This window comes from Sceloporus occidentalis, unplaced genomic scaffold (assembly GCF_023333645.1).
Source record: "Sceloporus occidentalis isolate IW3139 unplaced genomic scaffold, rSceOcc1.0.p SCAF_34, whole genome shotgun sequence".
Lineage (NCBI taxonomy): Eukaryota > Metazoa > Chordata > Lepidosauria > Squamata > Phrynosomatidae > Sceloporus > Sceloporus occidentalis.
In genome coordinates this window covers 9,502,552-9,522,797 of record NW_028317014.1, presented here as the reverse complement: position 1 = coordinate 9,522,797, position 20,246 = coordinate 9,502,552, and the positions used below count along the sequence as shown (strand labels likewise).

The 20,246-nt window shown below is 38.0% G+C and overlaps 2 protein-coding genes across 2 annotated transcripts; both read right to left on the bottom strand.

The window, feature by feature from the left end:
• Window positions 1-1,063: 1,063 nt before the first annotated feature.
• On the bottom strand, window positions 1,064-2,032 carry LOC149298239 (putative P2Y purinoceptor 10). Its single transcript, XM_089487777.1, has one exon. It carries the CDS (start codon window positions 2,030-2,032, stop codon window positions 1,064-1,066), a length of 969 nt encoding a protein of 322 aa, XP_089343903.1.
• A 16,296-nt stretch (window positions 2,033-18,328) lies between these two features.
• On the bottom strand, window positions 18,329-19,381 carry LOC149298238 (lysophosphatidic acid receptor 4-like). Its single transcript, XM_089487788.1, has one exon. The coding sequence runs from the start codon at window positions 19,379-19,381 to the stop codon at window positions 18,329-18,331; it is 1,053 nt and encodes a 350-aa protein (XP_089343914.1).
• Window positions 19,382-20,246: the final 865 nt, after the last annotated feature.

Here is a 20,246-nt window from a genome sequence, read left to right as displayed (position 1 = left end):
TCTTGTAGGTTTTTCTGTCATACGTGAATTCAAACTGTGTATATTTCTTTTGGTATCTATTGTTTATGTTGTGACAGTTATGGCTAACGTTTTCATCATCGTCATTGTGACAAAGGAACAATGTCTGCACAAAGCTATGTACATCTTTATCGGTGGACTGTCCTTCCTAGAGATCTGGTATCCATCAGTTACAGTCCCGAGACTGTTGTGGGCTCTGCTCACTAAATGTGAATCTATTTCTTCAGCGGGTTGCATGACACAGTTCTATTTTCATTTTACATTCGGCGCTACCGAAAATTTCCTCCTAGCTGTTATGGCCTATGATCGATACGTAGCCATATGCAATCCTCTTCAATATGTCGTTATCATGAGTCCTAAGACTTGCTATAAACTATTATTAGGCTCCTGGGTGCTTGGATTTCTTATGGTCATCGTTCCGTGTTCTCAGATCTCCAACCTTCCATTTTGTGGTCGTAATATTGACCACTATTACTGTGATTTTGCCCCATTGCTGAAGCTATCTTGTTCTGATACGTCAAACATTAAAAAATTGGTTTTCGTAACAGCTTGTTTTGTGATATTAGGCTGCCTTTTGCTAATTATTGCTTCTTATGTATGTATTATTCGCACCGCAATCCATTTTCCAAGTTCTTTTGGGAAAAGCAAAGCATTTTCGACCTGTGCATCCCATCTGATTGTTGTTTCTCTTTTTTATGGCACCACCATCTTCATGTTTCTAAGGCCAAACTCTGAGGACTTTTTGCACCTGAATAAAGTCATCTCAATCATCCCATCCGTAATAACCCCTCTTCTCAACCCAGTTATTTACACGCTAAGGAACCAAGAGGTAAAGGTTGCTGTAATTAAAACACTCCAGAAGATTAAGTGTTTGCAAGATGAGAGAGCATCATCGGGTTACTTCTAAATAGTCTTTTCTCTCCATCGTTGGTTTAACATTATGTTTGATGACCGTGGGAACTATGTTTGAAACATGACGTTCCAAGCAAGTGCCCATCCTTAAACACGCCAAAAGGTCACACAAGATCTTTTCTATACCATTCTGTTACTCTTTAAAGGATGACTCTCGGCTCTCCCGGCTCATGAGTCGCCCACGTATCACTGTGGACCCGTGTCGGACAACCTCGTTTTTGAACTCTGATGCAGTAAAATAGTAAAGGATGGGATCTAAGCAGCAGTTAAAACTTGCAAGGCAAATAGAAAAAGGGTGGAAAGTGAGAATGACTTTGTGTACAGTGCAGTTTTTGATGACGTTCAGATTGATCAGCATATAAAAGAAGAAGTTGATGTGGTACGGGGCGAAACAAACGAAGAATAGAGTAGCACACGTCACAACCAATCGAAGAGCTTTCCTTTTCTCGTTCATATTTTGGAAGTGCAAAATCTTATTTGTGAGTTGAGCTCTTGTTTTAAGAGTACAGAACGCGATAACTGTTACCGGAATAATAAATCCAGCTAACTCTGCAACCGTTAGCATGCACAAGGCAGGAACAACGCTTAATGTTTTCATTCCCAGGTCAGCAAAGCAGGCTGTGCTTGTATTGTTTAACCCGGAGCTTCTAAGCAACGGGAACGGCAAACAAGAAAGTCCGACCACTATCCATACCACAAAACTTATCGTGATGTCATATCTGCGTTTCCAGTCTTTGGCTCTGAAAGGGTTTGTGGTGAACACGTAACGTTGGACGCTAATAAGCATTAGAAATATTATGCTTGCGTACATGTTAAGATATTTAAGATAGAAGCACATTAGGCACAAGAAGTTTTTGAAAGGCCAGGTATGGTTTGTGTAGTAATAAATCCGTAGCGGTAAAGACAACACGTGAGCAAGATCAGCCAGGGAGAGGTTTATCATGAAGATGATGGCTTTGTTCTTCTTACTGGTTAAACTGCATAAGACCCAACACGCCACGCTGTTAGCCAGAAGTCCAGGTATGAAAACGATGATGTACGTGCTGGAGTACAGAGTGTATTGGAAGTCAGACACGTGGCTGCAGTTTTGAAGAGTTGCCATTTTGCATTTTCTTATCCGATTCTTGCTGGACCTTTTTGATAGGGCAGGGTTTCTATAGGGTAAGAAACAAGAGAGTAAATTAAAACGGTGGATTCCTCATAATGTAACCAATGCTACTTACCGCAGCTATATCCAGAGTTGGCCTTACCATATTATTGGCATAGGTGGTTGCTTACTTAAATGCTAAGGAATCAAGAGGAAGGGCCTCACTATGTGGCACTTTGAGGCCTTTGGCCGTTAAACGATATACATGCGACTGCTGTCTGGATAAGCGAAGCCACAAGTCATGGTTTTATACTGGTGACAAGCTGGTGGCCACACACTACAGGACCTGATCAGCAGCTGGAGCAATAAAGGTAAGTATGAGGCCTACCAGCCATCTGCCCGCCAGATTTGCCTAGTGTGCCAGTATGGGCCTGCCAAGAAATAAATGTGGCATTTTAACGGTATGGTTATATTGTTAAAAAAAATTAAATGTTTGCAAGTTAAAAGAAGATCATCAGGCTCTTCTAAACAATATTTCCTTTCTATCTTCTATGTGACATAATATTTGGAAATGAGCGGGGTATCAAAGGTTCAATCAAATAACTTTTCTGTTATGCTATGTTAATTGATGACATCACACAGGCCTTGTTATATTGTTGACCTGAACTTGTACAACTCCCAAGCAGCTTATAAAAATACACATATTTCAACAGAGGCATTTCAACAATCTTGCCGTGTATTATATATGTGCAAAGCTTGCAATACACTTTTGGATATCTTGGCAGAGACATGTAAAGGATTGAAGGTACATGACATCACTTTTGTAACACGGTTACATGGGTTGGGTGGATGAATTTTGTCCCTTTTTGCTTATCGTAAACATCTGTGGCTCTTTGTCACTTTCTTCTCACTATAACGTTAGTGAATCTAGAACTTACAGGAAACGTATACTCTCCTTGTACTACAAGCATTTCACGCGTGGTTTAGAAACTACGTTTCTGCTTTTGCACATAGCACACATCAACAGGATTTAGGTGAGACGTTTGGCGAAGATACAGTGTGATTTTACTGATCTAAATCAGGGTTGATTTTAAACTGAAAGTTGCTGCAAATATTAAAAGTATCTTTAAATATATAAATAACGAGAGGAACGAATAAGGAAGGACACACGTTTTGGTCTACATTTCAACGCCTGAGATCTTTTCCTCCATGAACGATAAGATCATGATATTTATGATGGCTGGTCTCCAGATACTGAAATACCATACATTTGCAGTTTTATATATTTATATATTCAAATAATATAAAGAAGCCCCCTACCTTGTCCTATTCTAAGGCTTTTCTATGAGAAATACCTACTATTGTCTTTCTGATCCTCTACTTGCTAATGGAAACAGCACAGGCTACTATGGCTTAATACTTACAGGACACCCCTGGGTCAAACACAGGGGGTCCAATCCTACCGGGAGCAATGTGTTCGTACATACAAGAGCTGCTGTGCATGTCCAAAAACCTAAAGTCGCCAGATAAATCACTGAGCAGTGTATTTTCACGGCATGAAAAAAATACCAAATTGTGGAGAGAAAACATCCAATTAATTGGGGGGCAAAACTACGAATAAACCCAGAATTGGTATCTGACCCCATCCCCCCTATTAATATAGATGAAGCACGGACAGAATTCTAATAGCGTTCGCTATCTTTTTAATTATACTGGTTTTCATTTCAGAATTTCTGCCAAACAGTTGTTATTTCTTGGAATTTTGTTATCATCAAGGATGTTCGGTCAGGAAATGTTGCTTACAAATGGATTTCTAATGCTAGTTGCTTGAAATAAGTAACATGATATGTGTTATCAGCATTCTATCACTTTAAATATGTTTGTATTAAAAAAAAGAACATTTCAAACAAAATTATCTAATTAAAGGGGCCATGATAACAGATTTTTTTGTATAGACAAACGAATCACAGATTTTTACTTATTTCCCACAAATTCTTGCTATATGAACCCTGGCTTCACCTCTCTGATTGTCAATATAGTACATACAACACAACCAGAAATAACAGACGTAATTCGTACATTATCAAATATAATAAAGCATAATATATACCGTATATTTCAAATAGGTTAAAGAATTATGAGTAAGACTCATTATGGAATATGACATGTCAACTTTAAATAACATGTAGGCAGTAACTACGCTTTGCGAACTTTTTAATACGACAGATCAGCTTCTAGGCATGATGTTCCAAGAGAAGACCTGGGCTTGTGAACACTGGCCTCAAAAGATGTCCACAGTCCTTTATGGCTTGTGGAAATTCGATGAGGACTTATGATGGTTTATCTAGGCTAAATCTTATGTCTAGATAATTATTCATTAAATGAAACACTTCCAAACACCCAATGCCAAACATAATGCTGCCCTTGTGATCTGTAGGTGGCATCCCTGAAGAAGATACCTATGGGGCCTTAAAAGGTGGAAACCTAAGGCTGTTCAGTTAGCCAAGTACCAACTTTATGAAATTTATTTGATTTGGTACATGGTACAATTCTAGACAGTTAGGAAGTTTTTAGAAGAGGTGCAGTAACAGGTGGCAGGTTACCTTTGTGGTCTAAATATCCCGGAACGTCCTAACAACTGGCTTAGCTAGGTCTGGTAGGAAGACAGCAAGAAGTTGGGCTTGTATTAGTATTTTATGATTTTGGTTTGTGCACTTATATATAAAACTCACAGTCTGAAGTATGTTTTTTTCTCAGTATTATTGCCCTAGGAGAAGGTGCTATGGATCCTTGGAAGTAACATTTATGGCCCTCGGTTAAAGGGTTTTGTCACAGTAGTTGTAAAAATGTAAGGAATTTAGCACAAAAGGAAAAATCATAAAGCTGCATCTACATAAACCGCTGAAAACATAGTTTGGAGACAATTCATTTCCACATAACATGAAAATATGAAGAGATATGAAACACGTAAAGCACCTATGTCATCACTGACCCATTTTAGCATGCTACTAACGTCATCATAATGTCTGTCTCGCCAAACGTGTGGTTAAAAGGAAACCAACGATTAGACACAAGCCACAGGAAGCTTATAAACTGTATGCATCGACACTTTAGCTTTGTTTTGGGGATTATTCTGTGTTATTAAATACATTTGTAGGCGATATCACTGTTGTGGCTCAAAATAGGGTCTCTACATGCCAAATGTACCCGCAAACCCCAGGATTTACCAGGAGTCTCAGGGTTTTTTACCCAGTCACAGGGTCAGCAGGTAGATTCTCTGGGTTGTATACTTAGAGCTCCTTTGTATGTGAACTGAATGTATTGGGCCAAATAAATTACATTTTTCCAGATGTATTTCTCTTTGCATTTTTATGTCATATTTTTATGTCATATAAGAACAATAAAGTCTGAAACCTACTCAAGAAAAGACCTAGGGTAGCTACCACCCTGCCATAATACCAGCGTGTTCCCATTATATGCCCTTATTACCACTTTAAACAGCATACAATATATCACAGTTTAAACCCCTTCACGAAAAAACAGACAATTCATGTCTCTACCTTCTGGAAATTCATTGTTTCCCTAAGAAATATAAGGTGCAACTTTAAGGGACCAGTTTTTTGGTGGGTTACTAACGCAAAATTATATATTTTTTTATTTTCTATTAATTTAAACCATTCTTTAGACCTATAAAAGGTAGGGCTTTTAAGGAATTTCCAATACTTCTCTTGGGTGAATAGACCCCGTTGAGATGACCCATGTGCTGATCTCAAGTAAATAATACGCATCCATCCATAACCCCGATGAAGACAAAAGTTGCAGGATATGTTAAGAAAAAACTTCATGTAACTTAGTATAAGTGCATGCTATACCTCCACTATCTAAGTGTCCTAAAACGAGAAACATTATGAGTGTTATACTTGAGATCTTGCAAAATGCCATTGTTACCAAAGAGGTTACATAGAATTTCAGCACGAGCCCCCGAAATCAATATACATTATTTTAGCAGCAATGCTTACCTCTGATTCTTTCCAACAGTACAGAAACGGACGCGACAGAGGTTTCTGTAAAGACGTCCGCAGAAAACAAAGCTCTAAGAAGAGGAAGTAGTCGATTCAATGAAAAACAAGAGAATCTCCACTTGCTATGGTAACCGACAGTAGCTTAAAATATACTGTCGTTAATACCTGCCATGAAAACACCATAACCATACTGCGGGGAGGGATGTTACCGTGCGGTCGCACTTCATACATAAAGTACGTTGTCTTGTGACATGTACAGTAAGACTTTGTGTCTGATGGTTGTATAAAATAAACAGACTACAGCAAAATGACGCATCACACCATTACACCATAAAACTCGCTACAGACTTGCGTGCAGAGAAGTTACGAAACTTCCATTTCTGATTGTATTTTAATGTAACTTTCAAGTAACTGCCAAATAAGCTTGGAAAAAATATTATCTTGATAGAACCACAAAATTTACTAATTTGAATGTAGTTACAAATAATAAAAAAGGAATTTCTTGGAGTTATAATCACTTTGGGAAAATTGTAAGGGGTTTTATATGTATAATATTATCTTGTCATTCAGTCCTACTACTTTATATATTAACTACTTAATTCCCAAGAGTACTAAGAATATACCACCTAACTATGTGGTTGGTATCAGCTAATGTGTAAGTGAAGGGATGATATCATGACATGATTCCCATCAAAAACCGAATGTATCGGACCAAATAAATGACATGATCCAGTAGTCTTTAATGCTCTTCCTTTCAGCACATCATAAGAGAATGGCGTGTAGGTGGCTTAGAACCGTAGTGTGCTATTTGTGTTTTGATGTCTATAAGGCTTATGAAGCCTGAAACCTACTCAAGAAAAGAACTAGAGGATCTGCCATCCTGCTGATAATAAAAACATGACACAAAGTGTGCCCCCCTCTGATGTGCAACCACATGCCTAAATTCACCCACCCGGGATTGTGCCATGGTGTGCCTAAACATGCCACCATACCTGGGACCTTTTAAGCTCCACCTACCCAGAACACCCTCTTGTGGAATGCAGCCAGAGCTGATCTAGTGGCAGTAGGTGGTTTTGCTGACATCACGGGCGGTCCTACTGACATCGGTGGACGGTCCCACTGATTTCGTAGGCATTCCAGCTGATGTCAGTGGCCTTTCCCACTGACGTTGAGGGCTTTCTCACTGACAACACCCTCATTTAAGTGGAAAAATGGGTGTGTGGTAGGACCCCGCTACTGCGAACCAGAAGATTCAGGTGTCAACCCAGAGAACGGTGCTTCCCCCAGAGTCTCCGGGCAAAACCCGGAGAGTTCCCAGGTATACATGCAACTGATTACATTCTCTGTTTGGCTCTGTGAAAAGCTCCATGGTTCTGATGATCTTTTCTGAAGACTGATCTTCAGATATCACACATTTCAACACATTAAATGATTGAGATAAAGCGGGAATTGTAGGAAAAAGTACACCAACATGATACCATCTTACATATTTGTCTTTTTCATTTCTGAACAAATGTCCTCCTCGCTCTGGAGGTGGGTGACAGGATGCACCTGCTTTGAAGCAATATAAACTAGTAATAATATAACCGTAGACTTCCTTTTAGAAAAAAACTAGCTTGACACATTGTTCTAATGATCCTCCCCTTGTCTTGCCATAACACGCAAAATCTAGGAATAACTCTATATACATATAAATAATGTTTCATTAAACCCATTTCCCCTTTATGACGCAGGAGAGAGTCCCATCATTGTGAGTTTGAAATGATTTCCATGATGTCATTCATAATGTCATTTATTGAGCAGGGCTTGTTTATTAAGGTGGCTGGTTTTGTGATAGAAGGTACCCCCATATCTTTTCATTCTTAACCCCATTCTTCTTGTTTTAGCTTGGTTTGAGTTTGATCAATTCCTTCAACTGGAAATAATATAAGAGGATGATTTAAAGGCACGGTGTCTTGTCCCAAATAACTTCATCAAACCTTAATGCATATTAAATTGCAGTATTTTAAGATGCATTTTTGACTATTTAAAAAAAAATCACTTACCTTCTAAAACTGTTGCGGTTCAAGAACTGCAGGGTAAAGTTTCTTATGCTCTCGATGAAGCAAATCACTCTCTGAAAATTACCCCCACGGGGTTATCATGGGGTGTCTTGTTGGACCCCGTAAGTGAGCCAGTGCTGGAGATGTCTGCAGGTGAGTACCTTGCACACACCTGAGCGAGAATTTTGTTTGTTGGAAATGAAGGATGGAGAAATGGAAGAAGAGGGTTCTAATGCATCCCTCTACTGGATGTATGATGTCATCATATGCATTAAAGTGTATTTGAGTGCGGTAGTGTAAGAGGCAAGGCAAAAAGCAAAATGAGAAAAACAAATCCACTCCTGAAATACATTCACAAGTATTTTAGAGGTTAAAAAGAATTCTTGTTCATAGCCGGGTACGCATTTTCAATGGTAAACTCAATTTATGTGCAAATCCTAAAGGTTACTTATTATAACAATTCCAGGATATTGGCTATAACTACTGAGATTAAAAATCTATAATGACTATTTATAGAAGAAATAAACAAGATTAAAATAACTCCGTCTGACCGTCTCTTTCTAGCTCATTTGTTTGCACTTTGTCATAACTTATAATATACTTTATTACGTATTTTGCGTGCATTGTAAACATATATTCTTTTTCCACAAGAAGTATAACGTGCATGTAAAAACTTTCATTTATTTTTGCTAGTCTAAAAGATTAGTAGAAAACATTAGTATTAATAATGGATAATGGAATCATTGTAGAAAGGTTTACCATACTGGCAATAAGTACAAGGCAAACATGACTATAATGACCAGAACTTGTTAGGGGTACCGTGAAAAGTGCTGATCTCAATTCTAAGTTATGTTTAGAAATGTATTGCTTTTTAAAATAAAGATAATCTACTTAATGACTGATTCCTTGCAAGGCAGAGTGCTGTGGAATTATACATTAGCTATGGTTTCATGATGAATGGTTACGTTTTGTGTGGTCTGTTTAACGGACACTTTTTGTGTGGTTAAATTATTACAGGAAACTGTTTTAAATTATAAACAAAATTCGCAGCTCTCACATGATGGATTAAAATGTATCTGTTTCGGAACTATTTTGTGCATAAGATAGTATAGTATAAGCTACATTTCTTCACCAGTGACATGTGTAGCTTCTTCTCAGATAGAATTGCCACTCTCGTATACAGGGGAGGGCTGGCACTTTCTGACCTGGGACAGCAAGTAATGCTAAGTGGCCCCCACCCTCCATAGTTAACCCAAACACACACTCACATACTTACACACAGACTAACACACACTCAGGCACTCTAACACCACAATCTAAAACTTTTTCATGGAGTTGCAGCGCTACTATAGCACAGTCATTTCATACCGGTCTTTGAAGAATTGCCCCCTTCCCTATGAGCCAGGCTACCCCTGGTTGCAGTATGGTGGCTAAGCTGTGTCCTAAAACAAAGCCCACAATACTTTCCAGTATTAATAAAAACTACGTAACGGACTTATTAACTGAATGTTAATAAGTAAACCTTTTTTGTTCAAGGATATTTTCGAGCCATGCCAACTAGCCTCCTACACTGCAGGACAGCACATTTGGATATTTTTTATTTTATTTTACCATTGACAGATAGAAATGTACTCTTGGGATAAGGCCCAGTTCATCCTAGCCAACCATATGTATTCATCAGGATAATCTGAAGAACCAGACACTGCTGCTGAACATCTCATTAAACAAAATGTTTATCAATTAATGATACTTCAAATTTAAAAAGAGGTTTGGTATCGATATTACACAGACAAGGGTTATAGACACTCTGATGTGCATTAAACCTAAAACAATTATTAGTATTTTGCCACTACTAATCCTGGGGAAAACAGGCAGGTTCCTCCTAATTACCCCATTGTGTGACCCGGCACAGGAACACAAGATGCAAAGCATATGAAAGATATGTATATTTAAGCCTTAAGTAGGGGAGGAGAGAGGTAAAAAAATGAACTCAAATAATGATAATACTAATCAGGCCACCAGATGGCACTATTCAGCCTAATTACATCTTGTGTATTTATTATGCAATGACTGTAAGATGAGTATTCATTCACTGGGGCCATTAAACCTATTTCATGTTCTTAAATGATTTAGCCACCAAGAAACTATTGCTGCATGCCCTGCTGAATTTGCCCATCAGTTAAAACGGAACACTTTTTCAGATCTCTTCGCTAAACTGTGAGTGCCTATAAGTTGGGTCCCATTCAAGTCAATAGAGGATGCAATATCTCTTCTAAACACTTGGGGGCCCTAGTGCACTGATATGCAGTTTTGCTTTTTGCTTCAAAGTAGCAGGATTATGCAAATCAGGGTGCCCATGGAACAGCTAATGAGAAATCAAAAAGTAACATTGTGTCTGAATTGGCTTGTCTCCACCTAGAATTCCTAATTTGATTTGGAATTTTTGGACTGAGAACGGACATCGCTGAAATAGCCTGCCCTATAGGAAGGTACCTACTCGGGATGGGCATCGCCATTTTTTTGCCCACTTGCACCATTACAGAGGAGACCTCTCTAGTATTAAATCAGACTGGATCCCACTGCTCTGGGTCAGGCACCTATTTTGTTTTTCTCACCTTAGGTTATTCAGGATATGCCCAGACATGGGTCCCTGGCTCATTGCCCCAAAAAGGAGTACCAGCTGTGGCACAATGATGAGGCTCATGAAAGTCTAAAACATATGCCTGCGGTTGCTGTGTTCCTTGTGCAGAGGAGACTTGCTATGTATTTCGGGTCTGGACTGCCCTAATGAGTAGGACCAGTCTGGTATGTTAACAGGGAGGTCTCCTCTAAAGCAAGCACATTCATATAGGATAGGCTGTTTCAGTACTGTCCTTTCTTGGTCTGAGATGGGGTCCCACTATGTTATGTCTCACCTTAAAGTATATTAAGCAACAGTAATACAGAAATGGTAAGCAGGGTTTAAGACCCCTTGGCACACACACATACATATATACATATGCACAAAATAAAAGCTTTTTTAATTAGGCATGTGGCTCTACTCATCCTTCTATATTGTGGGAGCTGCTTCTTTAGTGTTGTACCCTAATCCTGGCTACAGTGGAGTGCACAGTGAGGCTACTGCTATGAGGCCAGTGGAGGTGTAATGTCCAGACCTCAGAGACCCATAAGCTTGTCCCTAGTGTGCCTAATGGGAAATTTAGTACTGTTTGCTTCTTGACCCTGATTATACAACATGGTAGTAGTTAGAAGCATGACATATACCTATCCCCCACTATGGATAAGGGATAGGTGGGGTTTTTTAAGTGACATTCTAATGTCCCTGACACCCATGTAAGTCATTTAATATTTTTTCGTAAAAATAAAAATAAATAATAATAAAAATAAAGCACTTACCTGACACAGAGGAGGTTACCCTGCAGCATAAGCAGCGCTTTTCCTCCATGCTCCTGACTGTTATTGCCACTGACTGGCTGCTTGAAACAGTGAACCATTGGCAGGAAAGTGCTCTCATTGAAATCAATGGGAGTACTTTGTCCACATGCGCACAGGGGTCTGATCTGCATGTAACGGTCAACAGAGGCAGAACACATCTCCCTGCACATAATATACGTTACTTCAACCAGCTCGACTGAAGTAAAGCATATTATGTGCAGGGAGATGTGTTTAGCTGAACCGTGCGGGAGATTTAGCTGGGAGATGGGGAGATTTTGCAGAGTCCTTCATGCATTTGCAAAATAGATCACACAAAAATTGAAAGGGACCACGCAACTATCATATGCATTAAAGTTCATATGATAGCTGGAGTGTCCCTTTAATGAGTACTACGCATACAGCCATTTTGTAATCTTTATTAAAGGCAGCATAAAAAGTGACAGCATCTCCTGCTTTCCACTGACTTCCATCCATAATAAATGCATTAACCCTTGGGTACTTTGCAATACATTAATTTTGCCCCTAGCATTTATTCTTCATGTGTGAAGTTTAATTAAGACTTTCAAAGGGGTAATATACTCTGCCCATGTTCTAATCCATTGTACTTAAATAGGTATTCCTGGGGGCAAGAAGGCAACATTGTATTGAGATGAAAAAAGTAGTTAAAAAAGAAAAAGCATGCTGGTATAACTATAGGCTTTTGTGCATTCTTATATAAACACTTCCATCTTTTTACATTTCATCCACAAATGTAAGGGGTCTATGTACGGACAGACCTAGTCTTGTCTATACATACACATTTTTACCTCTGTCTCTTATTGCATGCATCTAAGACTAGTAAAAAATTATTGTCTCAAACAGTTCTACATCAAAGCTTTTCTTCTCAGCTTAAATTACTCAACCTAACCATCTACCACAGGCGATGACATACAGGGGTGGCTCTTGGTTTTTGGGACCCCTAAGCGAAATAATTTAGTTTGGCCCTTGGTCATCATGCAGCGATATAACTTCATGTAGACTCTACCTTATGTGTTTATAGGTGTCTCCCCTCTATCCTCTTAGATGGTGCCCCTTAGACCAGTAAGGGCCCTAAGCAGTTGTATAATAACCTTAGATGGTAGTGCCACCCCATATACCAATATGTATGAACTTAAAATAGAATAGGCATATATGAACATTTCAATTGCAGAAAGGCCATCTGCAATTTATCCCCTCTAAAAATACTCAGACGCAAGTAACATTTTACTTATCATATCTACCAGGGTCCTAGGATTTGTGAAGCCTGTGGGTTCATTAACTAAGCACAAGATTTTAGGAGCTGCATTCAGCAAATACAAATAGAAGGGAATTGGGTGTCTTTTAAAAACAATTCACTTGCATTTGGGCCATACCAAGGTCACTGTATGGCAAGATGATGGATATAAAACAAAAAAGGAAGAATAAAGTAAAACAAATACTACCTCTTCCTTTATAGCACATAAGGATAGGTAAACCTAAAGGAAAAAAAAACAAACTTGCACCAGCACTTAAAATGATAGAAAATGTTACTAATTACATTATAGGTGGGGATATCTCCCCAAACCCTTGACCTCCCACGTTTTAATCCCATGTTTCAATATTTCCACTGTTGAAGAAATAGAAGGTCAATCCTTCTGTAATTTATATTTATAAAAATATCTTTCTTTTTCTGTCTTTGGTAAATTGTCCTCCTATCACCCAAATGATCTATTGGGGTAAAACATCCATATCTGTGACTGGTTAATTTGCTATTTATATACAGGCCAGAAGCTACATAGCCATTAATCCATCTGAGATATTGAAGAACTGTCCAACCAGACACATTGAGTCTCAGTCAACATATGACCTCTGTGTAATTTCCAAAGCCACTTGATTACAAAAATAGTGGATCCTTTCATTTAGATTCTGGCACATACTAGTAAAGTTTCATTTCATATGAGAATATCAACCACAAGGCCTTTTTCCCAGCATAACTGCAAATAGATGGTTGTAAGCTTTGGCCTTCGTAAAAGGCAGCCATTATGCTTACAACACAGTTTGCCTGTGTGTATGTACCCTGGACACAATCCAAATGCATCCAAACTCTTTTAAAAGTGCCAAAGAACGACCAGCTAGTGATCTGTGGAAGGAGACGTGTTTATGTGGATTTGTCAGTGACAAGTTACAACCAATACCTTCTTCATATTCGACAGTTGTCTGTTACATTGATAAGTTTAACCACAATTTCTTAGCTGAGAAAAATGGCAATAAATTGTAACTTTACTCCACGTTAAATCACATAGGTATAATGTATTTACAACCCTGCATGCAATTACAGAGACACATAAAGAATCACTTTACTTCAATCTTTTCCTTAACACAGTTAACACAGCCCCCAGGGACCACCAGTTTAGCCTATAAATGTAATTATTTCAACTGGGAATATAAGGATAGATGATATTTCCTCTCTATATATTTCTAGATCTTATCTCTCTCATTTCTCTCTCTCTCTTCTATCCCTCCATCTTTTCATACTTTACCTCTATCTCTCACTTAGTTCTTTATGATTTTCTTTTTCTTCCTTTCTTTCTTATTTTTCCCTCTCCCTATCTTTTCTTCTTTTCTCTCACACTATCCAGTCTCCACCAGTTTCTCCCTCATTAGTAACCTATTAGTATCCAGCAGCACCTCTCACACAATACTACCTGGTAGCCACCTACAACCCTATCAAAAGTCCCTTTCCTCTGTGCATATAATGCAATGCAGCATATACCCTGCCCCCTCTAGCTCACATCATCTGAAAGCCCCTCTACTCCCTGTAACCCCCTCTCCCCACAGCAGACATCACCCAACAGACCCATTCTTTACCGCACAAAACACTATGCAGCAGCCCCTTTTTACCCTGTACACACCATGGCAGCAATTCCACAGTGACAAGACTTTTATACGTATAGAGATAACCAAATGCTCATTCTCCATTAGGAACACATTATTTCAGAGGCATTGTAAAACACAACTAAATGTGGTTAAGCACTTCTTTCCAGGTGTGTGTTCTACCACCATGGCACAGCCCCCATAGGATATATTTGTCCAACATGTTCCAGCACTAGGCCTAATGCAGTATCCCACACAAAGGCACAGCTGCTATGTTTTATTCATATCCTTGTTGTGCCCACAGGGTCCTTAATATATATGAAAAATTAATTATTGAGCAACAACTCATTAGCCACCTGTGGGGAGAAAGCTGTGCAGCCCATATCCAGTGGGATATCAATTATATACAAGAATTTAATGTTGCCCTTCTCAAGTGATAGATTCTTAAACATAGACTACAGAGAGTTAACTATCAGAGAATCAATAGCGAAACAGAGGTAGTACATCAAGGAACAAGACACTAACGATACATTCTGGCCACGTGGACAGATTAGTATATGTTTTACTCTGACTCTCGTTACAAATCAACATATTTCTAAAGTAATTATTTACTTAAAGGAGAGGAAACATCTTGCTATATCTTAAATGTATGTCTGTAACTCTATAATAATAAAAAACATTACAATATGCAAAAATCACGAAAAGCCAAAGCTTCCTCTTTGCATAACAATTGTGTTGTGGGCAAATAAAAGCATATGAGACATAATTGGCAGATATGACACCAGGTGCAAACAAAGCAGCCAACAAAAAATATCTGGAAGACCGGGTAATTGTCTGGAAGATTGAGTGACGGACATGTCAGACTTCTATCTTCCGAACATATTCCAAATTAAGGAGCTTTGGGCCCTGAAAGCGTTATATAGGAATGCCGCGCTCTCTCGGGATTGCCCCTTTTTTCTCTGCTTTCTGCCTCTTTGGGTCTTTTTATCCCCTCTGTTTTAACCTTCCTTGCCAATTTCTTTTGCCCCCCCCAATTTATTTTTTTTACCTTAAAGTTCCACTTCTGATTTATTTTCCTCACTTTTTTTTGTCTTCCTTACCCATTTTCTTTTCTGATTTTTATATTTTTCCATCATCCCCAACCCACATTTATACAAAAACATACACTACTACCTGTCTGTATTTAACACATTTGTAAGTAAATGTAGCATTAGAAACATTATTTGATACTTTTGTTATCATGTAAACATATGCCTTCATCATACTTGACATGTGACAAAGAATCAGGTACTGATCGGTTGTTACCAGGGTGGGACAAGCCGATTAGGTGCTGTATTGCGCAGCTGGGCATATCCTGCAGAATAATACGTGGAAATAAAAATGTGGCGTACGGCTGCACATATCCAGCCATCTATTGGCTTTAAACTGCCTGGACTACCTCGTTATCCCCAATCTGGTCCTGCTTGTTACTATGGTGACTTAAAAAAACATTGGTGAAATGACAGATCTGCCTCTCATTTAGCTCAACATACTATAAAGGTTTTTCCCTTAAGTGGATCAGCACCTTTAACAACCGTGAAATACTCTGCAGAACAAATGGTCTCTATCTGAGCCGTGGATGGACAGTAGAGGCAGGGTAAGGGAGATGTTTAAAATCACTCTGCGTTGTTTTACTATCTCTTCAGAGGAACAAATATTAGGCATTGCCTATAAATAATGGACATTCCAGAGCTGCTTTTCCTTTAAGTTCTTGCTTCTAGTGACTTAAAAAGCAATGTTTTAAGTTACATGGCAATTTTCTTTAATACAATAATAAAAAAACCTTAATGGACATCTATTATTTTTCAATTAAATTATTAAACTAAAGTAGCCATTAAGTATGGTTTATTAAGACATGAGTGCAACATTTATGTACAACTAAAAATGTGCGCCAGACCCGCTACTAATGCTTGGTACAAATGAAGGCATCCTTCTATCATACGACTACAGGTATATTTTGTCTAACTGTATTTCTTTCATATCTTATGTTTTTGAGTTTACTTCTGTTTAAAAGCTCTGGAAACATTGCAGGTACAACCTCGGGCTTTGATAGCATGAACATACAATAAAGTGGTTATTTATTTCAATTGAGATTGGTTTTAAAGGGACAGTTGTCTCATGCTGCCTTATCAAAGAAGAATTTATATTAAAGTGCCCTACAAGTACATTATTTAACATGTTTTAACAAAGAAAAAAAACAGAATACTCCCCTTATGGAGAAGTTGCAGCGGCCTGTCTCCTCCATGGTCCGATGATTAGCACCCCTACTAAGAGCAGCCAATCAGTGTCGGGTAATTTGCTTTTATTGAAATCAATGGGAGAGCTTTTTGTTTATGTGCAAAGGGTGGGAGTCTTATTAGACCCCCTCACAACCCTTGCTGATCCAGCACTGGGGCTGACTGCCAGTAAGAAGATCTTGTATCCTGCATGTTAAATATCCGGGTGGCGAAAGGGTTCCCAGCTATCTTAGGCATTAAAGTTCATATGATGGTTGGCGTGTTTTTAATTTCTAGTGGAAGTAGAGTAGGAGACTAAATTGGATGATCATCAGGTTCTGTTCCACTCAATAGATCTTATGTTTTTTTTAAACAGCAACAAATAACTTCTACATTGGTGCCAGAAAAAAAAAATTAAGGATTAAAGTGCTAGGCTGCACATTGGTAAAAAGTTCTACCATCACAACTCCTATATGTTCTTAAAATATATACTATATAATTATTTTATTAAAGACTGGCCCTTTTCATTAGTCTATCACATACATAAGTTATATATATAGTAAAAACCGACTTGGCTTATGTTTAACAATACCGCATATAGATTTTTGCTTTGTGAAATATAACAATTTATTCAATTCACATGAGGTGGCCTCTCAAAGCAATGAAATTGCACAACACAAACACACAGTACTAATTAAATAATAACTTTGCTGAGCTCCAGCAAAATCAGTATCATAAGTTAATATATTGTTGTTAGGATATTATACGTAGTCTTTAAATGGGCCACTCCCACCAGTTTTTCCCAGCGGTTGATGAACGTTGCCGTTTTGCCCTATTTTTCTGTAATTTGAGCTGCATTTCAGTGAGAAATGTTGCTTAAACACTTGCCCAGCTAAAGGATCCAATTATAAGGCATGAACACCGTACATTACATGTATGCCATTAACTGCCATAGAAAACAAGCAGGGCACAATGAGGTTTAGCGGGACTTGACATTTTGTTTTCCATATAATCGAAAGAAAGAATTAAGACAGGTTCCTGTTGTATCAAACTTAGATTTCACAGGTAACTGTGGGCAAAGAATTATATATATATATATATATATATATATATATATATATATATATATATATATATATATATATATATATAGTGGATGAGTCAATTCCCTTGTGCAGGAGGCAATTTAAGGCTTACATGGAGTACAGCATCAAATCTAACCCAGGCAACATCTAATTAAATTTTTTCCCCAACTCATTTCTAGATATTGGTTAATAGATTTTATAGATTTGGAAATGCCCACAATCAGAACAACAAAAAAAAAGCAATGAATAATCCAATGCATTCCAGAATTAATCTAAATAGGAACAGATATGTATTTTAGTCCTATATTTAACAATATTTAGCCATTTGTGGTTTATAACAGATAATACTAAAACACAGACGAAAAGGAGCAGAAGACATATCTACAGTATTTTGTAATATTTACATAAGTTTTTTTTTTTTTTTTAAAGAAAAACACAGTTGTGACTTTTGTACAATACTACAAACAGGTTTTTTCTCTATTTAAATTAAAGATTCTAGTTTAATACATTTCCACTTATAATACTGACCAGGTCCAGCTCAACAAACCTTCTAAATTATAGTTCCAGAGCCATTCTAATTGCCGTGACATAACTACAAACATTAGTCCTTGAAGTTAGACTCTGACATTAATTCTCCTCTGTTATGAATGTTCATTTGTTCATGAAGATCCTCTTGTGTTATCGGCAAAGCAATTTTTGCAGCCGAATCAGTCTTAAAAAGGGTGTCCATTTTTATCAGAGGGTTGATGTTAAATGACTTTTGAAACGATTTGGAAGTAAAATAGTATACAAATGGGTCAAAGCAGCAATTCATTGTTGCAATACACAAAGTAATTGGATACATTGTCCGGGCAAATCTTTCCACCGAACAGTTTGCGATAGCTTGCGAGCGAACCAAAGCGTACAGAAAAAGGATCGAGTTGTAGGGCACAAAACAAACCACAAAAATGGCAACATGGACGACAATCATCTTCAAAACTTTCTCTTTGTTGGTTCCAATCTGGCACAATGTCTCGGGCTTCCTCAGCGTTTTCAAAACCAAAGACGAACACGTGAGATTCAAAAGCAGGGGGATAATAAACCCAACAACTTCAATAAATATAGTGATTTTTGACAAATAGGTTTTCCAGATGCTCTTGGAAAACCCTTCAAAACATGTGGTGCTTGATTTAGAAATATTAGTGGTGGAAAATAGTGATGCAGAAATACCCCCGCTAAGGACAATAGCCCAGACGCCAGCGCAGACAATAGCAGAATTTCTTCTTGTTCGAATGGTTCGGGACTGGAATGGGTAGACAATCGCTAGGAAACGATCCACGCTGATGCAGGTAAGGAAAAGCATGCTTCCGTAAATGTTTGTCAAGAACGCGGTTCCCGAAATCTTGCACAAGGTATCTCCGAATGGCCAGTGTCGATTAAAGTTATAGAAAATTTTAAAAGGCAGCGTAAACACAAATAGAAGATCAGACACCGCCAGGTTGGTCATGTAAATGGCAGTTTCATTGTGCATCTTCATCCGGAAGCAGAAGACACAGAGTGAAGCACAGTTTGTGATCAATCCCAGGATAAACACCACACTATAAACTGCCCCATAGAGGTTGTATTTAAAGGAGTCATCAATGAGGCAGGTGAAATTGTTGCTATGGTTTCCCATCCCAAGTTTTTTTGTGTTCTGTCCAATCCAATGCTGATTCTAACAACATCCATGTAATGATTTAGAGGACATGTATATTAATACCATCTTTGCATATTTGTTTGATGTAAGATGAAGTCATTTTCACAGGTTTCTTCTTTTCCATAGCAGGGGCCTTAAAATGTAAAAGGAAAAAAAAAAAAAAAAAGTCAATATTAAATACACACATACATATCCACAAATTAGACTCTGTCATACTTTAAGAGCTACCAGTTAAATGCCATGTTCATTTAGAAGTGTATTTTTCATGATATACAGAAATTGTTGCTAGAATGTCTGCTTTGTGTATAATGTTCCTGTCTTATCAGTATTTACCGAATACATGCAACTTTATCTTACTGCTTACCCTAATCTTATCAGAATGCTTTGTGATACAATTGAGTGGCTTAATTCCACAGGGAAGCTATTTGACTATCCAATGAACATCTATAAAGAAAGAATTTAACAAGAGCAAAATTGCATCACAAAAGAATACCCAGTAACACCAGTGCTACATACAACTATTGCTGCGAATACACCATAGAAACGGAACAATAATGTCCGCTTAATATAACAAAACCACTGTGGTGCCTTACCATTCCGTGTTTACCAGAATACTATACCGTGTTTAACATCAACTATTGCAGAATCAGCAATGTTACTAATTGTTAGGCTTGTGACATTAAACGCAGATCGGGCATGAAACTGGTATGATATTAGCAACCAATGTATAATAATAGATCAAAATAAGCAATTCTTGGAAGCAGGCATGGATAGGTCATCTGGCACACAGTTCCAAAGCTTGTTGGGCCACTGGTCAATAGCACCACACATTCACACGAACATA

Coding starts and splice junctions, on each gene's coding strand:
- LOC149298239 (XM_089487777.1), bottom strand. CDS start 2,032: ATGGCAACTCTTCAAAACTGCAGCCACGTGTCTGACTTCCAATACACT.
- LOC149298238 (XM_089487788.1), bottom strand. CDS start 19,381: ATGGGAAACCATAGCAACAATTTCACCTGCCTCATTGATGACTCCTTT.